General features: G+C 38.0%; 1 protein-coding gene across 4 annotated transcripts; it reads left to right on the top strand.

Moving 5' to 3' along the window:
* The first annotated feature begins 318 nt into the window (after window positions 1–318).
* Window positions 319–14801, top strand: LOC306844560 (tyrosine-protein kinase receptor Tie-1-like). 4 transcript variants are annotated; one of them, XM_079376783.1, is made up of 23 exons: window positions 319–585; window positions 1913–2206; window positions 2701–2811; window positions 3103–3258; window positions 3342–3473; window positions 3579–3719; window positions 4397–4525; window positions 4617–4762; window positions 4910–5054; window positions 5132–5290; window positions 5403–5540; window positions 8175–8459; window positions 8616–8906; window positions 8989–9182; window positions 10527–10737; window positions 10825–10935; window positions 11134–11324; window positions 11827–11940; window positions 12074–12144; window positions 13246–13286; window positions 13381–13477; window positions 13562–13661; window positions 14043–14801. In XM_079376783.1, the coding sequence occupies exons 1-23, from the start codon at window positions 543–545 to the stop codon at window positions 14112–14114; spliced, it is 3372 nt and encodes a 1123-aa protein (XP_079232909.1). In that variant the 5' UTR covers window positions 319–542; the 3' UTR covers window positions 14115–14801. The 4 variants fall into 4 exon arrangements, with proteins under 4 accessions (XP_079232909.1, XP_079232910.1, XP_079232912.1 ...); XM_079376784.1 differs by having other exon boundaries at window positions 341–585; window positions 8992–9182; XM_079376786.1 differs by lacking the exon at window positions 8175–8459 and having other exon boundaries at window positions 341–585; window positions 8992–9182.
* Window positions 14802–15028: the final 227 nt, after the last annotated feature.

The raw sequence follows: 15028 nt of genomic DNA, 5'->3' as shown, positions 1-15028 counted from the left end.
TAATGAAATAAAATCCTTGTGCTTCTGTGTTGTTATATGCAACTTTCCTATTCAGTCACTTTTGTTTACTTCTTGTACAATTTAGCTTCTCAGTTGAGTGGGTTTTGTTTTAAGAATGTTAAAAGGTTTAAACAAATATATTTTTATGCTTAATACACATAACAATGTAAGAGTAAACTTTTTGCAGCTATATAATTATAGAACAACCGTGAGACACATCCAGTTTTGTGTAACTGAAATCCAGTGAAAATAGTACAAACTGTTTGATCCTCTCTCTCTCTCTCTCATCCCCTACGCCTCTTCCTTCCTTTCCCACCCAAAGTATGAGTGTGGAGTAAGCAGAAGAGTTGAGTTTTCAGCGTGTCAACAGCACAGATTTCCACGCACAGAGTGCATCAGTGCGCGTTCATTCACAGTGATTGTAGAAATGCGCAATTACGCGCGGCGACGGCTGGCGAGCTGGAAAACCCCACTGGAATGACAAATCCTGTATTTGGATCATTTTTAACGGATTATCTGACAGTGAACATAAGATTACAGTCATGCTGCATTTAATCTGCCTCTTGTGCCTCGTGGACGTATCTGGTAAGTAGGCCTACTAGTTGTTAGTTTCCCTCTAGAAAAAGTGTCGTTTTTCTTTTGACTTGATTTCAAAATAATTATTAATTGATTGATTGACTGATTGGGAGAATACAGTTAGTATGGGAATTGGGTTAGTTGTCGCAAGTCCATCTCATTTGAGATGTCTGTTTTTGATTCAGAAGAATGTGAGTCATCTAGCATTAATTTTGTATGTTGGTTTCAAATATTATATAGCTACAATATTTTGGTCTATATTAGAATGACATTTGTCAAATCTATGCTCACAATACTATATAACACACACACACACACACACATGTTGGTTTTTGTGGTTTATGGGGACTCTCCATAGGCGTAATGGTTTTTATACTGAACAAACTGTGTGTGCTATTGCCCTACACCAACCCTACACCTAAACTTAGCCCTCACAGGAGACTTTGTGCATTTTTAGATTTTCAAAAAAAACACCATTTAGTATGTTTTTTAAGCCTTTTGAATTACGGGGACATAGGCAGTGTCCTCATAAACCACCTTCTTAGTGTAATACCTCTGTCATACCCATGTCATTATACAAATTTGTCCTCATAAACCACATAAACATGCACACACACACACACAAATATTTTTGTCAGTTTTATCCTCACAATATAGTCACACACACACACACACACACACAATTAAAACTGCTCTTACAATGCCATGTAAATTGTACTATAATGAAAGTAGATGTAACTTTATTTTAATATTGTCACAATTTTTATTGTTGTCTGGTTGTTTATGATGGGTTCAGCCTTAGCAATGGTAGCAACTTACTGTATGTAGTGTGACAACAAGAACAGCAGGGTTCAAAAATGTTTTTCTTGTGAAAAGCTTTTTCTTTTTTCTGTAGCCAACACTTTAATGCATGTGCCTATATAGATATTGGCTTCACTGGAGTCAAAAATGTGACAACTAGTCCTTTTTTCATTATTTTGCACATGGGATCTAATGGTATTCATGGTGGAATGATGGCTTTGGATCCTCTTTGTTTCCTGATATTGTTCTTGTGTTGAGAAGGGCACACAGTGGCAGAAATCCAGGGTAAATGTGTGAAAGCAGGAATGTGAATGTTCCTCTATAGTGGCTCCATTGTTGTTGTTATTTTGTGATCAATGTAAATAAACAGGAAACTGTATTGAATATATTCACAATTTCACCCTTAAGTGATGAGAATATTAACTTACTAACTGAATAATATTTTTTTTGTTCTCTCTAGTAATTGTTTTCCAATAGTTGTCCAATTTTAGTAAACTGCATTGCATTAATCTGTGTGAAATGTGTCCTCTCTCAGATGCAGTCTTGGATCTCACAATGACCTCAAACGGGGCCACATCTGCTCATCATTTCTGCCTCTCCTGCATTTCTGGAGAGCGTGATACAGACGGGATTCAGCTGAGCATCACAAAGGACAACAGCATTGTCCTTCGTGCAGATTCGCCACATTTTAATGTGCAGAGGCCACAGACTAAAGAAGTGGTGGCTACTGGATTTACAGGCTTTGACCACAGTGGGATTTTCTACTGTCACTCAAAAAGGGGCTCTGACCAACCTGGTAGCATTACACTCATCAACAACTACAGCAAAGGTAAGATGACATGATCAGGGAAAAAATATATAACGTATAGTTCACCCAAAATATAAATTCTGTCATCATTTACTAACCCTCATGTTACAAGCCTGTGTGATTAAAAAAAAGACATAAAAGAATATATTTTGAAGAATGTTTCTGCTCATACAATGAGAGTCAATGGAATTCAGAACAACACTGAGCAAAAAACAACAAACCTTGAGACATTTTTAAAACTATCTTTTTTGTGTTCTTCAGAAGAAAGTAAGTCATACGAGTTTGGAATGACATGAGGGTTAGTAAATAAGGACAGAATTTTCATGTTTGAGTGAAATCTTTAAACCTTAAACAGTTTGATATAAAACACAAAACAGGTTTTTGTTCAATGAAATATCTAATCTAAAATATATTAATAACCTGAAATATATTTGACCAAATAATCAGACTGAAGAAAAGATTTCATAAATGTGATGTTATACCAGAATACTATTATTATTAATATATCTTTTAAGGTCACTTTAAACCAGTGAGAGTCACTCTGACGGCCAGTAAAGGAGAAGAAGTGAAACTAATCATGGATGTTGTTGGGACAGAAAGACGAGACATTACTTGGAAATTCAATGGTCAGTATATCTTTAATCTTATTCTTTATAATTTAGCAAGATGCATGTCAAAAGAGCATGTATGCAACATTTTATGCATGAGAATATGAGATTCATGAAAATATGTTTCAATATGATATACATCCAAAAGAAAAAGACAAAAATGAAAAAAACTACATTCCAAAATGGGACGCCATGTAGAAAAACAGAGGTTCCAGCAGGATGTTTCCAACAAGATGATCAGTAAATGGATTAGCAAAAATCAGTAAATGAATGAGCAATTTATAACAAGAATATTCTGATTTGTTTTAGGTAACTACTTCTACATGACTCCTATTGCTGATGTTCAAAACCGCACAGCAGTTCTGGATCTGATGAAAGTTGATGAAAGCCATACAGGAATTTACAGTGTCAGCTATGTTGGGGACAGTGCTCTTTATAGTGCCTGGATCCGCCTCATCGTTCGTGGTAACATAATCATTATCATATGACCAATTTAAATATATTCAGAACTTTGAATTTTCTATTCTAGTGCTTCATTTATTTTCTAGAATGTCCAAAGAATAAATGGGGCTCCGACTGTGACAAAGACTGTCCCGAATGCTTGAATGGAGGCGTGTGCCATGACAAAGATGGAGATTGTGTTTGCCCACCGGGGTTTATGGGGACGCGCTGTGAGACAGGTAAATGAAAACCATTTCTATGAAACTGATCATTTGCATCTGTAGAGACTATGCATTTAAGGACTTAAACATACAAATAATTTTTTTCTGATTTTGGTTTTGCAGCCTGTCGTGAAGGAATGTTTGGTAGGAACTGCCAGGAATCCTGTAAGTTGGAGAATGGATGCCAGGGCTTGAGTTTCTGTCTCACGGATCCTTACGGCTGTTCTTGTGCCAGCGGCTGGCATGGAGAACGCTGTCGTAAACGTGAGTTTAACATAACATCCCTTTCATAACTGTTCTCTCCATGCAGAGTATCATCTGGACCCAGCAGAAAGGATTCAGTTCTGAATTAAAGTTTAAACAGGTGCTGCTGGAATCTGCCAGTAAAAATTCAGCTTCCATCAGTCTGACCAAGATAAACATTTCTTACTGCTCTGTCCATTTGTTTTAGTCTTTATGGAAACCAGTTTCCACCTCGGAGTAAATAAAACACGTAATTGTGAGATAAAGTTTTTTAAAAAACAACAACAACAAAAAAGAAGTCACGCTGTAATATTGTGAAATACAAAACTGCAAATACAGGAAATAGCCATAATTATGAGAAATAAAGCTGAAATAGAGTGATATAAAATCAAATTGTGTGATGCAGTCACATTATAAAATATTTGTAATTGTGAATTTAATGTCACAGCTAAGAGAAATAAAGTTGCAATATAAAGTAAGATAATATTAGATATTAAGTAAGAATTTCAGACATAAGAAAATGAAGAATAAAGAAATAAGGTAGTAATTGTAAAAATAGTTACACAAACATTTCCAAACACTTAATTTTTTTTAGGTCAGAGCTCAGGCTCTAAAACAACTTACGGAATCCTTTTTAAATTCTTGTTTTTATGTTGATATATACAATAAAAACAGAATTGTCCATGTTATTTTCATAGCCTGTCTTGAAGGAATGTACGGCGCTGACTGTCTTTTAAGTTGCAACTGCAAGAACAAAGGCAAATGCAATCGATTCAGTGGCTGCCAATGTCCTACAGGCTGGAGAGGGCAATACTGTGAGAAATCAGGTCAGCCTTCAAAACTACTTTTCCATCTGCTTTAAAATCTATAATGTTTGTTCCTCTTGGCACCGTTTATCCAACCTTATCCCTCTTTCAGATCGTGCACCAGAGATTTTGGACATGGCCAGTAACCTGGAGGGAAACTTAAACTCCAGCCACAAGATCACATGTTCTGCAACAGGCCACCCACTGCCTAGCCATATGAGTATTGAGCTACGCAAGCTGGAAAGCACCGTTCTTAAGGTGAAAGAGTCAAAAGTTTAAGAAGCTTAATAAGAAGTTGCATATGAAGCTGAAAAAAGGAATGTTTGTAAAATGAAAAGTTAGAAAGTAATGTGTCTGTCTTTTTAATGTGACGGTCTTTGTGATTGTCTGCTGTTGATTTCTCAGGCATCCCACACTACCATGGACTCCAAAAAAAGCACAGCTCACTTTGAGATCCCAAGGCTGTCTGCAGAGCATAATGGTTTGTGGGAATGTCGAGTCTCCACCAATGGTGGGCAGGATTCCTTCAAGTTTACCTTAACTGTGAAAGGTGAGATTCATTTGAAAATGGATTCATTCTAGCGATGTTGTGACAGACCCTTAAATTTGCACTTTGTCGTTAACTAGAGCCACCCTACCCAAACACTGCTCCTAAACCGCTGTCGATTAGTAGCAAACAACTGGTTGTTAAGCCAGTGGACACTTATATGGGTGACGGTCCCATCATTTCCACTAAGCTACTTTACAAGCCAGTGGATACAGAAGACTCCTGGTCCTCCATTATAGGTAACTTTGCCAAAATCATTTCGGGTTTTAGAAATTCCTGCATTATGTTCATGCCAATGTGTAGAATCATATCAATATACTATAAAAGTCATACACATATCATCTTTTTTAGTGTATGGCAGTGATCAAATCACATTACCGAATTTGAAGCCCTCAACCAGATACCATGTCCGTGTACAACTCACTCGTCCAGGGGACGGAGGAGAAGGTCCTTTGGGTCCAGAGGCAATCATGGAGACTGACTGTCCAGGTGAGAATCAATCAAACTAGAATTGCAAATGACTTGGTTGTAGGAAAAGATTGGATAAATGCCTCATTTAAGAACATGTTTAGATTTGATTTTAGCATGTACAGGAATACGATGTATAGGGTGTACAAAACTGCCCCATTACTGTTAAGATGGCCCTCTACCTGTGGCAAAAGACGCCTTCAGTAAACATGTCCTAATTGTAAGTGTAAAATACATCTGATAAATATTAAATATGTGATAACCTAAATCTAATTAATGGAATTGTAATTGTAATTAAAAGATTAGCAATAACATGGCACTGTCCTACTTCTTAGTGTCTCATCCTACCCCACTGTCTAACCATTGTTATTTTAGTGCCATTTATATACTATCATAGTATTAATACAGTTGGGCAAAAAAGTATTTAATCAGCCACCAATTGTGCAAGTTCTCCCACTTAAAAAATGAGAGAGGCCTGTAATTTTCATCATAGGTTCAACGATGAGAGACAGAATGGGGGGGAAAGAATCCAGGAAATCACATTGTCTGATTTTTAAAGAATTTATTTGCAAATTATGGTGGAAAATAAGTATTTGGACAATTACAAAAGTTCATCTCAATACTTTTGTTATATACCCTTTGTTGGCAATGACAGAGGTCAAATGTTTTCTGTAAGTCTTCACAAGGTTTTCACACACTGTTGCTGGTATTTTGGCCCATTCCTCCATGCAGATCTTCTCTAGAGCAGTGATGTTTTGGGGCTGTCGCTGGGCAACACGGACTTTCAACTCCCTCCAAAGATTTTCTATGGGGTTGAGATCTGGAGACTGACTAGGCCACTCCAGGACCTTGAAATGCTTCTTACGAAGCCACTCCTTCGTTGCCCGGGCGGTGTGTTTGGGATCATTGTCATGCTGAAAGACCCAGCCACGTTTCATCTTCAATGCCCTTGCTGATGGAAGGAGGTTTTCACTCAAAATCTCGCGATACATGGCCCCATTCATTCTTTCCTTTACACGGATCAGTCGTCCTGGTCCCTTTGCAGAAAAACAGCCCCAAAGCATGATGTTTCCACCCCCATGCTTCACAGTAGGTATGGTGTTCTTTGGATGCAACTCAGCATTCTTTCTCCTCCAAACACGACGAGTTGAGTTTTTACCAAAAAGTTCTATTTTGGTTTCATCTGACCATATGACATTCTCCCAATCCTCTTCTGGATCATCCAAATGCTCTCTAGCAAACTTCAGACGGGCCCGGACATGTACTGGCTTAAGCAGGGGGACACGTCTGGCACTGCAGGATTTGAGTCCCTGTCGGCGTAGTGTGTTACTGATGGTAGCCTTTGTTACTTTGGTCCCAGCTCTCTGCAGGTCATTCACTAGGTCCCCCCGTGAGATCTTGCGTGGAGCCCCAGATCGAGGGAGATTATCAGTGGTCTTGTATGTCTTCCATTTTCTAATAATTGCTCCCACAGTTGATTTCTTCACACCAAGCTGCTTGCCTATTGCAGATTCAGTCTTCCCAGCCTGGTGCAGGTCTACAATTTTGTTTCTGGTGTCTTTCGACAGGTCTTTGGTCTTGGCCATAGTGGAGTTTGGAGTGTGACTGTTTGAGGTTGTGGACAGGTGTCTTTTATACTGATAACGAGTTCAAACAGGTGCCATTAATACAGGTAACGAGTGGAGGACAGAGGAGCCTCTTAAAGAAGTTACAGGTCTGTGAGAGCCAGAAATCTTGCTTGTTTGTAGGTGACCAAATACTTATTTTACTGAGGAATTTACCAATTAATTCATTAAAAATCCTACAATGTGATTTCCTGGATTCTTTCCCCCCATTCTGTCTCTCATAGTTGAAGTGTACCTATGATGAAAATTACAGGCCTCTCTCATCTTTTTAAGTGGGAGAACTTGCACAATTGGTGGCTGACTAAATACTTTTTTGCCCAACTGTATGTTGAATTTTGTTTTTCAGTTTTCATTTAAATTTAATTTAATTTTGTAATTATGCTTTTGTTATTTTTAATAGGTTTTTATATATTTCTATATAGCTTTAATACATTCGTAATTCAGTTTTACTTTTATTAATTTTATGTCTTTAAACTTTTCTCATCTCGTATTTATATATTATATATCAGCTTCATTTCAATTAGCAGTTCAAATAGTTTTAGTTAACAATAACAATCCTGAGTCTGTGTCCACAAGTCCATCATTAACAAACTGAATTTTAATATCTGGCCTAAAATAAATTCATGGATATCCAGTATCCATAAAAAAAGATAATTTCAAATCAAATCTGTTTAGAATAAATCCAACGCTGAAGTTCAGATGGAAAGATTATAAAGTTCCATAAACGTTCAGTAAATGTGTTGAGATGAGATAGCTTGACATCTCAACAGATTAAATAAAAGTGGGGGCATATTTCCTCATTTTATGAGGAGAAGAGTGGGCTGAAGCTTTGAGCTGAAGATGGAGGTTTGGATGGGGTTGACATGGATTGGCAAAAACTGGACTGGAAACAAGTCTATAGATAAGCAATATTTTGACTGTTGACTTTCAGTCAATATTTGACCCTGAAAGACTGACTCTGAGACCACTATAGCTTTTACGTAGCTCAGCTGCAGCGGACAGCATCTGATTGCGTATTCTGTGTCGCTAGAGCCCACAGCCAGGCTGGAGATTGATTCCTGCTCATTGGAGGGCCGTAATGCCACCATCAGGTGGTCCCTGATTGGCACGTCTCGTGAAGCCACTGGCTTTTTAGTACAGCTCAATGGACCACATGGAGAGAAGCTGCATGAGGAAACCACCTTGCTTAATGTGCTCTCCATCAAGCTCTACAATCTGGAGTATCACAGGGACTACCAAGTGGTCGTCCGGCTGATAAACTGTGGCAGCCATGGGCCCCCTTCAAAGCCCCACCATATTCACATCTATAAGCAGGGTAAACAGAAATCATGCATGTCCCAAAGTAGGCGCAAGTAGGTGACTGACTATAAAATAGCACATGAATGTTAGATGTTAGACAGGATGTGGTGCAAAGGAATAACTCACAAGAAATTAAATTGATGTGGCAAAATTGCGTATGATCTCTCTCCAGGTCCTTCTTCTCCAAGGAACGTCCAGGCAGATGCTCTGTCCATCAATGCAGTCAGGCTTCACTGGCAGCCACCTGAGGACCCCAATGGAGGCATTGTGAAGTACAGCATTGAATACCAGCCAGTGGGGCAGAGCAGCTTTCATCCTTGGGTGGACACAGACGATGGCAACAAAACCACGAAGGATGTGACATCCCTCAATGGCAGCACATTATACCAGTTCAGGGTGAGGGCTTTCTCCAAGGTGCCAGGGGAGTGGAGCAAGTTTGTACTAGTCAGGACACGTGGAGATGGTAAGTGACTAGAGTGAATAAATGTGAGAAAGACATACTGTAAAGCCGAAATATCAAGGCACTTACTGTTTTTCATATCAAGCAGGATTCTCCAACTATATTCCTACCACTCAGCAAGTTGGACGGCCAGTGGCTGAGGATCATCAGCTTCTTTGGGCTGTGGTTGGGTCAGTGGCTGTGACCTGTGTGACCATCCTACTGGCCCTTTTGATTCTCTTCTACATTCGTAAATCTGTCCTTAAAAGAAAGCGGACGTTCACCTATCAGTCTGGATCGGTGAGTGGACACTTTACTTTATTACTTTATTTTTACTCTTATGCATGTGCATGTACAGCGGCAGCAAAAATGTTTTGGACAGTTTTGGGCACAAAATCTACTTTATATTTTAATTCTTCAACATAGTCAGATAGTTACATCTACTTCATCGAGATATTTTTTATATGATTAATTATATAACATGATTAATTTTATGATTATGTTTATACACTACCATTTAAAATTTTGGGGTCAGCAGTATTTTTGCTGAAAGAAATGAATATTTTATTCATTAAGGATGTATTCAATTGATCAAAAAACTGACAGTAAAGACTGTTCCATTGTAACAAAAAAAAAATGTTGAATGCTTTTCTTTTGAACTTTCTATTCATCAAAGAATCTTGTTTTTTTTTAATATTAAGCAGCGCTGATTACAATTTTCAGCATTGATAATAATAATTATTGAGCACCAAATCAGCATATTTGAATGATTTCTGAAGGATCATGTGACACTGAAGAATGAAGTAATGGCTGCTGAAAATTCAACTTTGCCATCACAGGAATAAATTAAAATTGAAAATATATTACAATACAAAACAGTTATCTTAAATTGTAAACTGCAAATTTTATCTTTTTTTTTTTTCAAATAAATCAAATAAATGCAGTTTTTGTTGAGAACAAATTGCAGATCCCAAACTTTTGAACAGTTATTGTTACGAATCCTGGCCATGCACTTCAGTTTACTCACCACCAGAGGTCACCCGCTCACCACATGGACTTTTACACTACACAGCACACTGGACTCAATTTCCCACAATCAATTGCACTGACGACTTGCACAGCTGTTCACTATTTCGCCCACACCTGATCACCATTTCACAATCACCATCATTCTATTTAAGCCTGGGACTTGCTCTTGCTCACCGCCGAGTATTGTTAGCCTAGTCTGCATACCAAGTGGTTTCCTGTTTTCTAGTCAGTTTGCCTGTGTTTTGATTCCTGCCCGTGTTCCTGGATTATTCTCTCTGCCTTGCCCTGTTTGGATATTGTACGCCGATTGTCGACCACGCCTGTTTACTGACCACTCTTCTGTCTTGCCCTCAACATACCTGTTTGCTGGTTATTCGACCCTGCCTGTCTTGACCATGTTTCATAATAAAGCTTTGCAAATGGATCCGCACGTCTCACGTCTCGTCAACCCTGTAACAGTTATACAGTGTTTAACCATTTAAATCATATTTTAATCAATAATATATAACAATATAGTTCATGTCATTGTAATATGTAGTTCTAGTGGGCTCAACTATAAGTACTATAGCCATAAATATATTACTCTTCAATAAATGTAAACACATGCATTCTCAGGGAGAAGAGACTATCTTACAGTTCAACTCGGGGACTCTCACACTGACCCGGCGACCAAAGCCTTCCCCGGAGCCCCTCACCTATCCCATACTGGAGTGGGAGGACATTAAGTTTGAAGATGTCATTGGAGAAGGGAACTTTGGTCAGGTCATCAAGGCCATGGTCAAAAAAGATGGCATAAAAATGAGTGCTGCGATTAAAATGCTCAAGGGTAAGAACACAAGCCAACACAGCATTGTTAGCCAAAGTCTGTTTTTACATGATTGTGATTTTGTGTGTCCGTTGTGTGCACCTGCAGAGTTCGCCTCAGAGAATGACCATCGAGATTTTGCCGGTGAATTAGAAGTGCTGTGTAAATTGGGACAGCATCCCAACATAATTAATCTAATCGGTGCCTGTGAAAACAGAGGTGAGTGTGCCACCTATTGGCTTTACCTAGATATAAGGACAGATAATATAATTTAGATTAATGTAAATCTAGAAGAGTAATAGTAATGTTAATAAAGCTTCAAATCCCTATTGTCAAAGTAATTTATTTGGCACGGATGCCATATACATTTTTATTTATTAAATGGTGCAGATATGTGACAGCTTCTGTTATCCACAGGTTACCTTTACATTGCCATTGAGTATGCACCTTACGGAAATCTTTTGGACTTCCTAAGAAAGAGTCGTGTCCTAGAGACCGATCCTGCCTTTGCCAAAGAGCACGGAACTGCCTCCACACTCACCTCCCAGCAGCTCTTGCAGTTTGCTGCTGATGTAGCAACTGGCATGCATTACCTTAGTGACAAACAGGTATAAAGTTTTTCAGATTATGGGGGTGTATATTTAAGAATCCATGGATTGATGGGCAAAATTAAAGGAACAGTTCTCTCGAAAATGTAAAATTTGCTCACCCTAAGGCCATCCATAATATAGATGGGCTTGTTCTTCATGGGAACAGATTTGGAGAAATTTAGAATTACATCACTTCCTCTCCAATGGATCCTCTGCAGTGAATGGGTGTCAAACACCTGATGTTCACATTTTCAGCAAATTTTCATTTTTGGGTGGAATATTCCTTTAATTGCCATATTGACCCAGTCATTTTTTTTGTTGTTTTTGTTTTGCAGTTATGCATTTTATTTCATTATTAGCCTTTGATTTCAATAATTTTCTAAATGATTAATTATTTTATTCAATTACATATTTAATTATTTTTTTTTTTTTTAATTTAATGAAGCCATTGTAGATTTTATGCCACATTAATATAAATGGCTTATCTCTGTGCCTGGTTATCTTGTTTGTGTATAAACAGTTCATCCACAGAGATTTGGCAGCCAGAAATGTACTCGTGGGAGATAACCTAGTTGCTAAAATCGCAGATTTTGGCCTCTCACGTGGCGAGGAGGTGTATGTGAAAAAGACCATGGTGAGTACCATATCTGTGGGACGATACGAGATGATAAAACTCATTTGCCTTTACTTACTCAGCCTATTGAGTGCATAGTGTGTATATTACTCTTAAAACTGGTTGAATGTTGCTCTCTCGCTCTCTGTCTCAGGGAAGACTGCCTGTGCGATGGATGGCCATCGAGTCACTAAACTACAGTGTCTACACCACAAAGAGTGATGTGTAAGTATTCTGGGGTTTTTGCACATGTGAATCACACATCACTTTGAACATCTCATGCCTTATTACTTGAATATTACAATATTAAATATTATTGCCTGACTCTTTATTTTCTAAGAAAATGTGAGATAAAATAATTAATTTTCAAAGAAATAGTGCTATGCAACCAAGTGCTATGGCATCCATAAGTTTCAATCCAAAACAACAAGTCTTAATCCTTCTCAATTTTTAATGGACAGCTGATAAATAAGCAGGAAGGAACTGATAACATAAACCAGGAAGCTCAAATTTAGAGTAGCATGTTCCACAAGACCACAGTGCCTCTGCCAAAATGATCTATTTTTACCCACTCAAGAACATTGTGCACTGAACATTTTGAAAACAATATGACTGACATGACATACAAGCATAGTTTTCTCCAATAGATCAGCCTGTTATTGATTTTCCACAAAGCCTGAGTTTGATTGCCACACTCAAACATTAGTGTTAGCTTGAACATATAGCAATCTACAGTAACTGCAGTTCATCCCCCATAACTGCTCTAATTTTACACTACCGTTTGGGGTCAATATTTTATTTATTTTTTTCAAATAAATTAAATACTTTTCAGCTAGGATGCTTTAATTTTTTTTAAAGTTTAAATATTTCAAATAAATGCTGTTGAACTACCCATCAAAGTATCCTGGAAAAAAATGTATCACTGTTTACACAAAAATATTACCTGTTTTCAACAATGATAATAGTAAGAAATGTTACTCAATGTTACTTGAGCACCAATCAGAGTGTTAGAATATTTTCTGAAAGATCATGTTATATTGAACACTGGAGTGTTGCCATCATATCTATAAATATATTAAAATAAAAAAGTTTGTAATAATTGCAATAATAGTTTACAATATTACTGTTCTTAATGTATTTTTCATCACATAAATGCAGCCTTCATGAGCATAAGAGACTTTCAAAAAATTTTGAAAGGTAGTGCAGTTCAGGTTCAATGTGTTCTTGTGTTTTCTGCCATCAGAGAGATTTTACACATTGTTTACACATCTTTTTCTTCTTAAACCTGATTATTTTTTTATTAAAATATCTGCCTTGGTCTTTCAGGTGGTCTTTTGGGGTTCTTCTGTGGGAGATTGTAAGTTTAGGTAAGTTTGTTCATAACAATTTGAATAAATTGTTGTCTACTGCATCATAAACATGTTTCAGCCAGATGAACGCTATGAATCTGTTCTCCTCAAGGTGGGACTCCATACTGTGGGATGACCTGTGCTGAGCTCTATGAGAAGCTTCCTCAGGGCTACAGAATGGAGCAGCCCAGGAACTGTGATGATGAAGTGTAAGCACAGACACTCATGCGTTCTTGTTGTAATTTTCCATATTGATTGACTGCAGTTGTATTAATAATTAATAATCCATATAGGTATGAACTTATGAGGCAGTGCTGGCGAGATAGACCCTATGAGCGACCTCCATTTTCACAAATTTCTGTCCAGCTCAATAGGATGCAAGAGGCACGGAAGGTAAGGAAAAAACAGACTGATGCTTGCATATGTAAAACTCAGACCACCATGCAGAGGTTTTGTGGCTTTTTACCAAGGGAATTGCTATGTTGTTATAGGTGGTCTCAATTTGATTTGATCAAAAATACAATAAAATAAGTAATATTGTAAAATATTATTACAATTTACAAGAACTGTTCTCTATTTTAATATAGTTTAAAATGTAATTAATTCCTGTGATGGCAAAGCTGAACAGCCATTACCCCAGTCTTCAGTGTCATATGATTCTTCAGAAATCATTCTAATATGCTATGTAAAAGTGTGCATTTCATGGAAATAGCAGAAACGTAGCAGTTCAGCATGTAGCCATCAACCAACCTCTAATTCTCACCTTTCATCCAGGCCTACGTCAACATGGCTCTCTTTGAGAACTTCACTTATGCTGGAATAGATGCTACAGCTGAAGAGGCCTGACTACCAGCCCCCCCAGACCCAAGAAGGGTTCATAACCCAAGGGAGGCTCATCACAGTAGGGCTTCACGCTACTGTCACTCCCCTGTGGTCAGGTTCCATTGTTCAAAGAGGCACTCCACCAAAACCACATGGCTATAGAAAACAGACTGTGAAAGGACACTCTTATGAGCTGTGACTCTAGATTCTAGAAGGATTCGTATCTCAGGACATGTTGGTTTACTCAAGAGGAAATGGAACCTACAATATAAGCTACAGATGTAGCACACTGGGTCTGTGGGGATCTGGACCATGCACTGAACTTCTTTTCCATCTTTTATTGGGAAAATCATTGTGTGAGGTTGTTGAAATATACGTTCATCAAACGCAGTTCATTCCATGGACAAAAACGCCAGTATTATTCAATGTAGCACTTGAGAAAGCGATGTATTGTCCTTATTGAAACTCATTTGTTTTGCTTGAGTGAGTTCTGTACATAATGTTTATGTTGTTTATCAGACCATAAAAAGCCGCTAAAGATCTTTTTTATGTTTTTTACATATTACATATGTATGACACACTATAGCCATCCTGTAATCATTTTAAGTACGTTAAGAGAATGTCTTTACTTTGATAAATAAAGCATCTATGGGGTGACAGGACTCATCTCAGAGACATTTGGAGACAACCGTAGATTATGCTATGGAACAGAAAGTACTCTTTCTTTCGCTCCTTTAAGTAGTGGGGTTGAGGTCAGGCCCCTTCCCTGCTGCAGCTTGCTGATCTGTCAAGGGTATTTCCTCCTATTCTGCCACAGGACCAGGAGCTGTCAGTCAGGGTATGGCAACTCAGTTTCCTCCAACTCACACACACACACACACACACACACACAGACATCAGACCCTTAAACTCCACAGACAAGTATTGCATTTAATATT

This window comes from Barbus barbus (genome assembly GCF_936440315.1).
Source record: "Barbus barbus genome assembly, chromosome: 25".
In the NCBI taxonomy this organism is placed as follows: Eukaryota; Metazoa; Chordata; class Actinopteri; order Cypriniformes; family Cyprinidae; genus Barbus; species Barbus barbus.
The sequence above is the reverse complement of the archived record's forward strand: the minus strand, read 5'-3'. Positions and strand labels throughout refer to the sequence as shown.

Coding starts and splice junctions, on each gene's coding strand:
- LOC306844560 (XM_079376783.1), top strand. CDS start 543: ATGCTGCATTTAATCTGCCTCTTGTGCCTCGTGGACGTATCTG. Junction 2,207..2,700: donor CATCAACAACTACAGCAAAG/GTAAGATGACAT, acceptor ATATCTTTTAAG/GTCACTTTAAACCAGTGAGA. Junction 4,763..4,909: donor TGGAAAGCACCGTTCTTAAG/GTGAAAGAGTCA, acceptor TTGATTTCTCAG/GCATCCCACACTACCATGGA.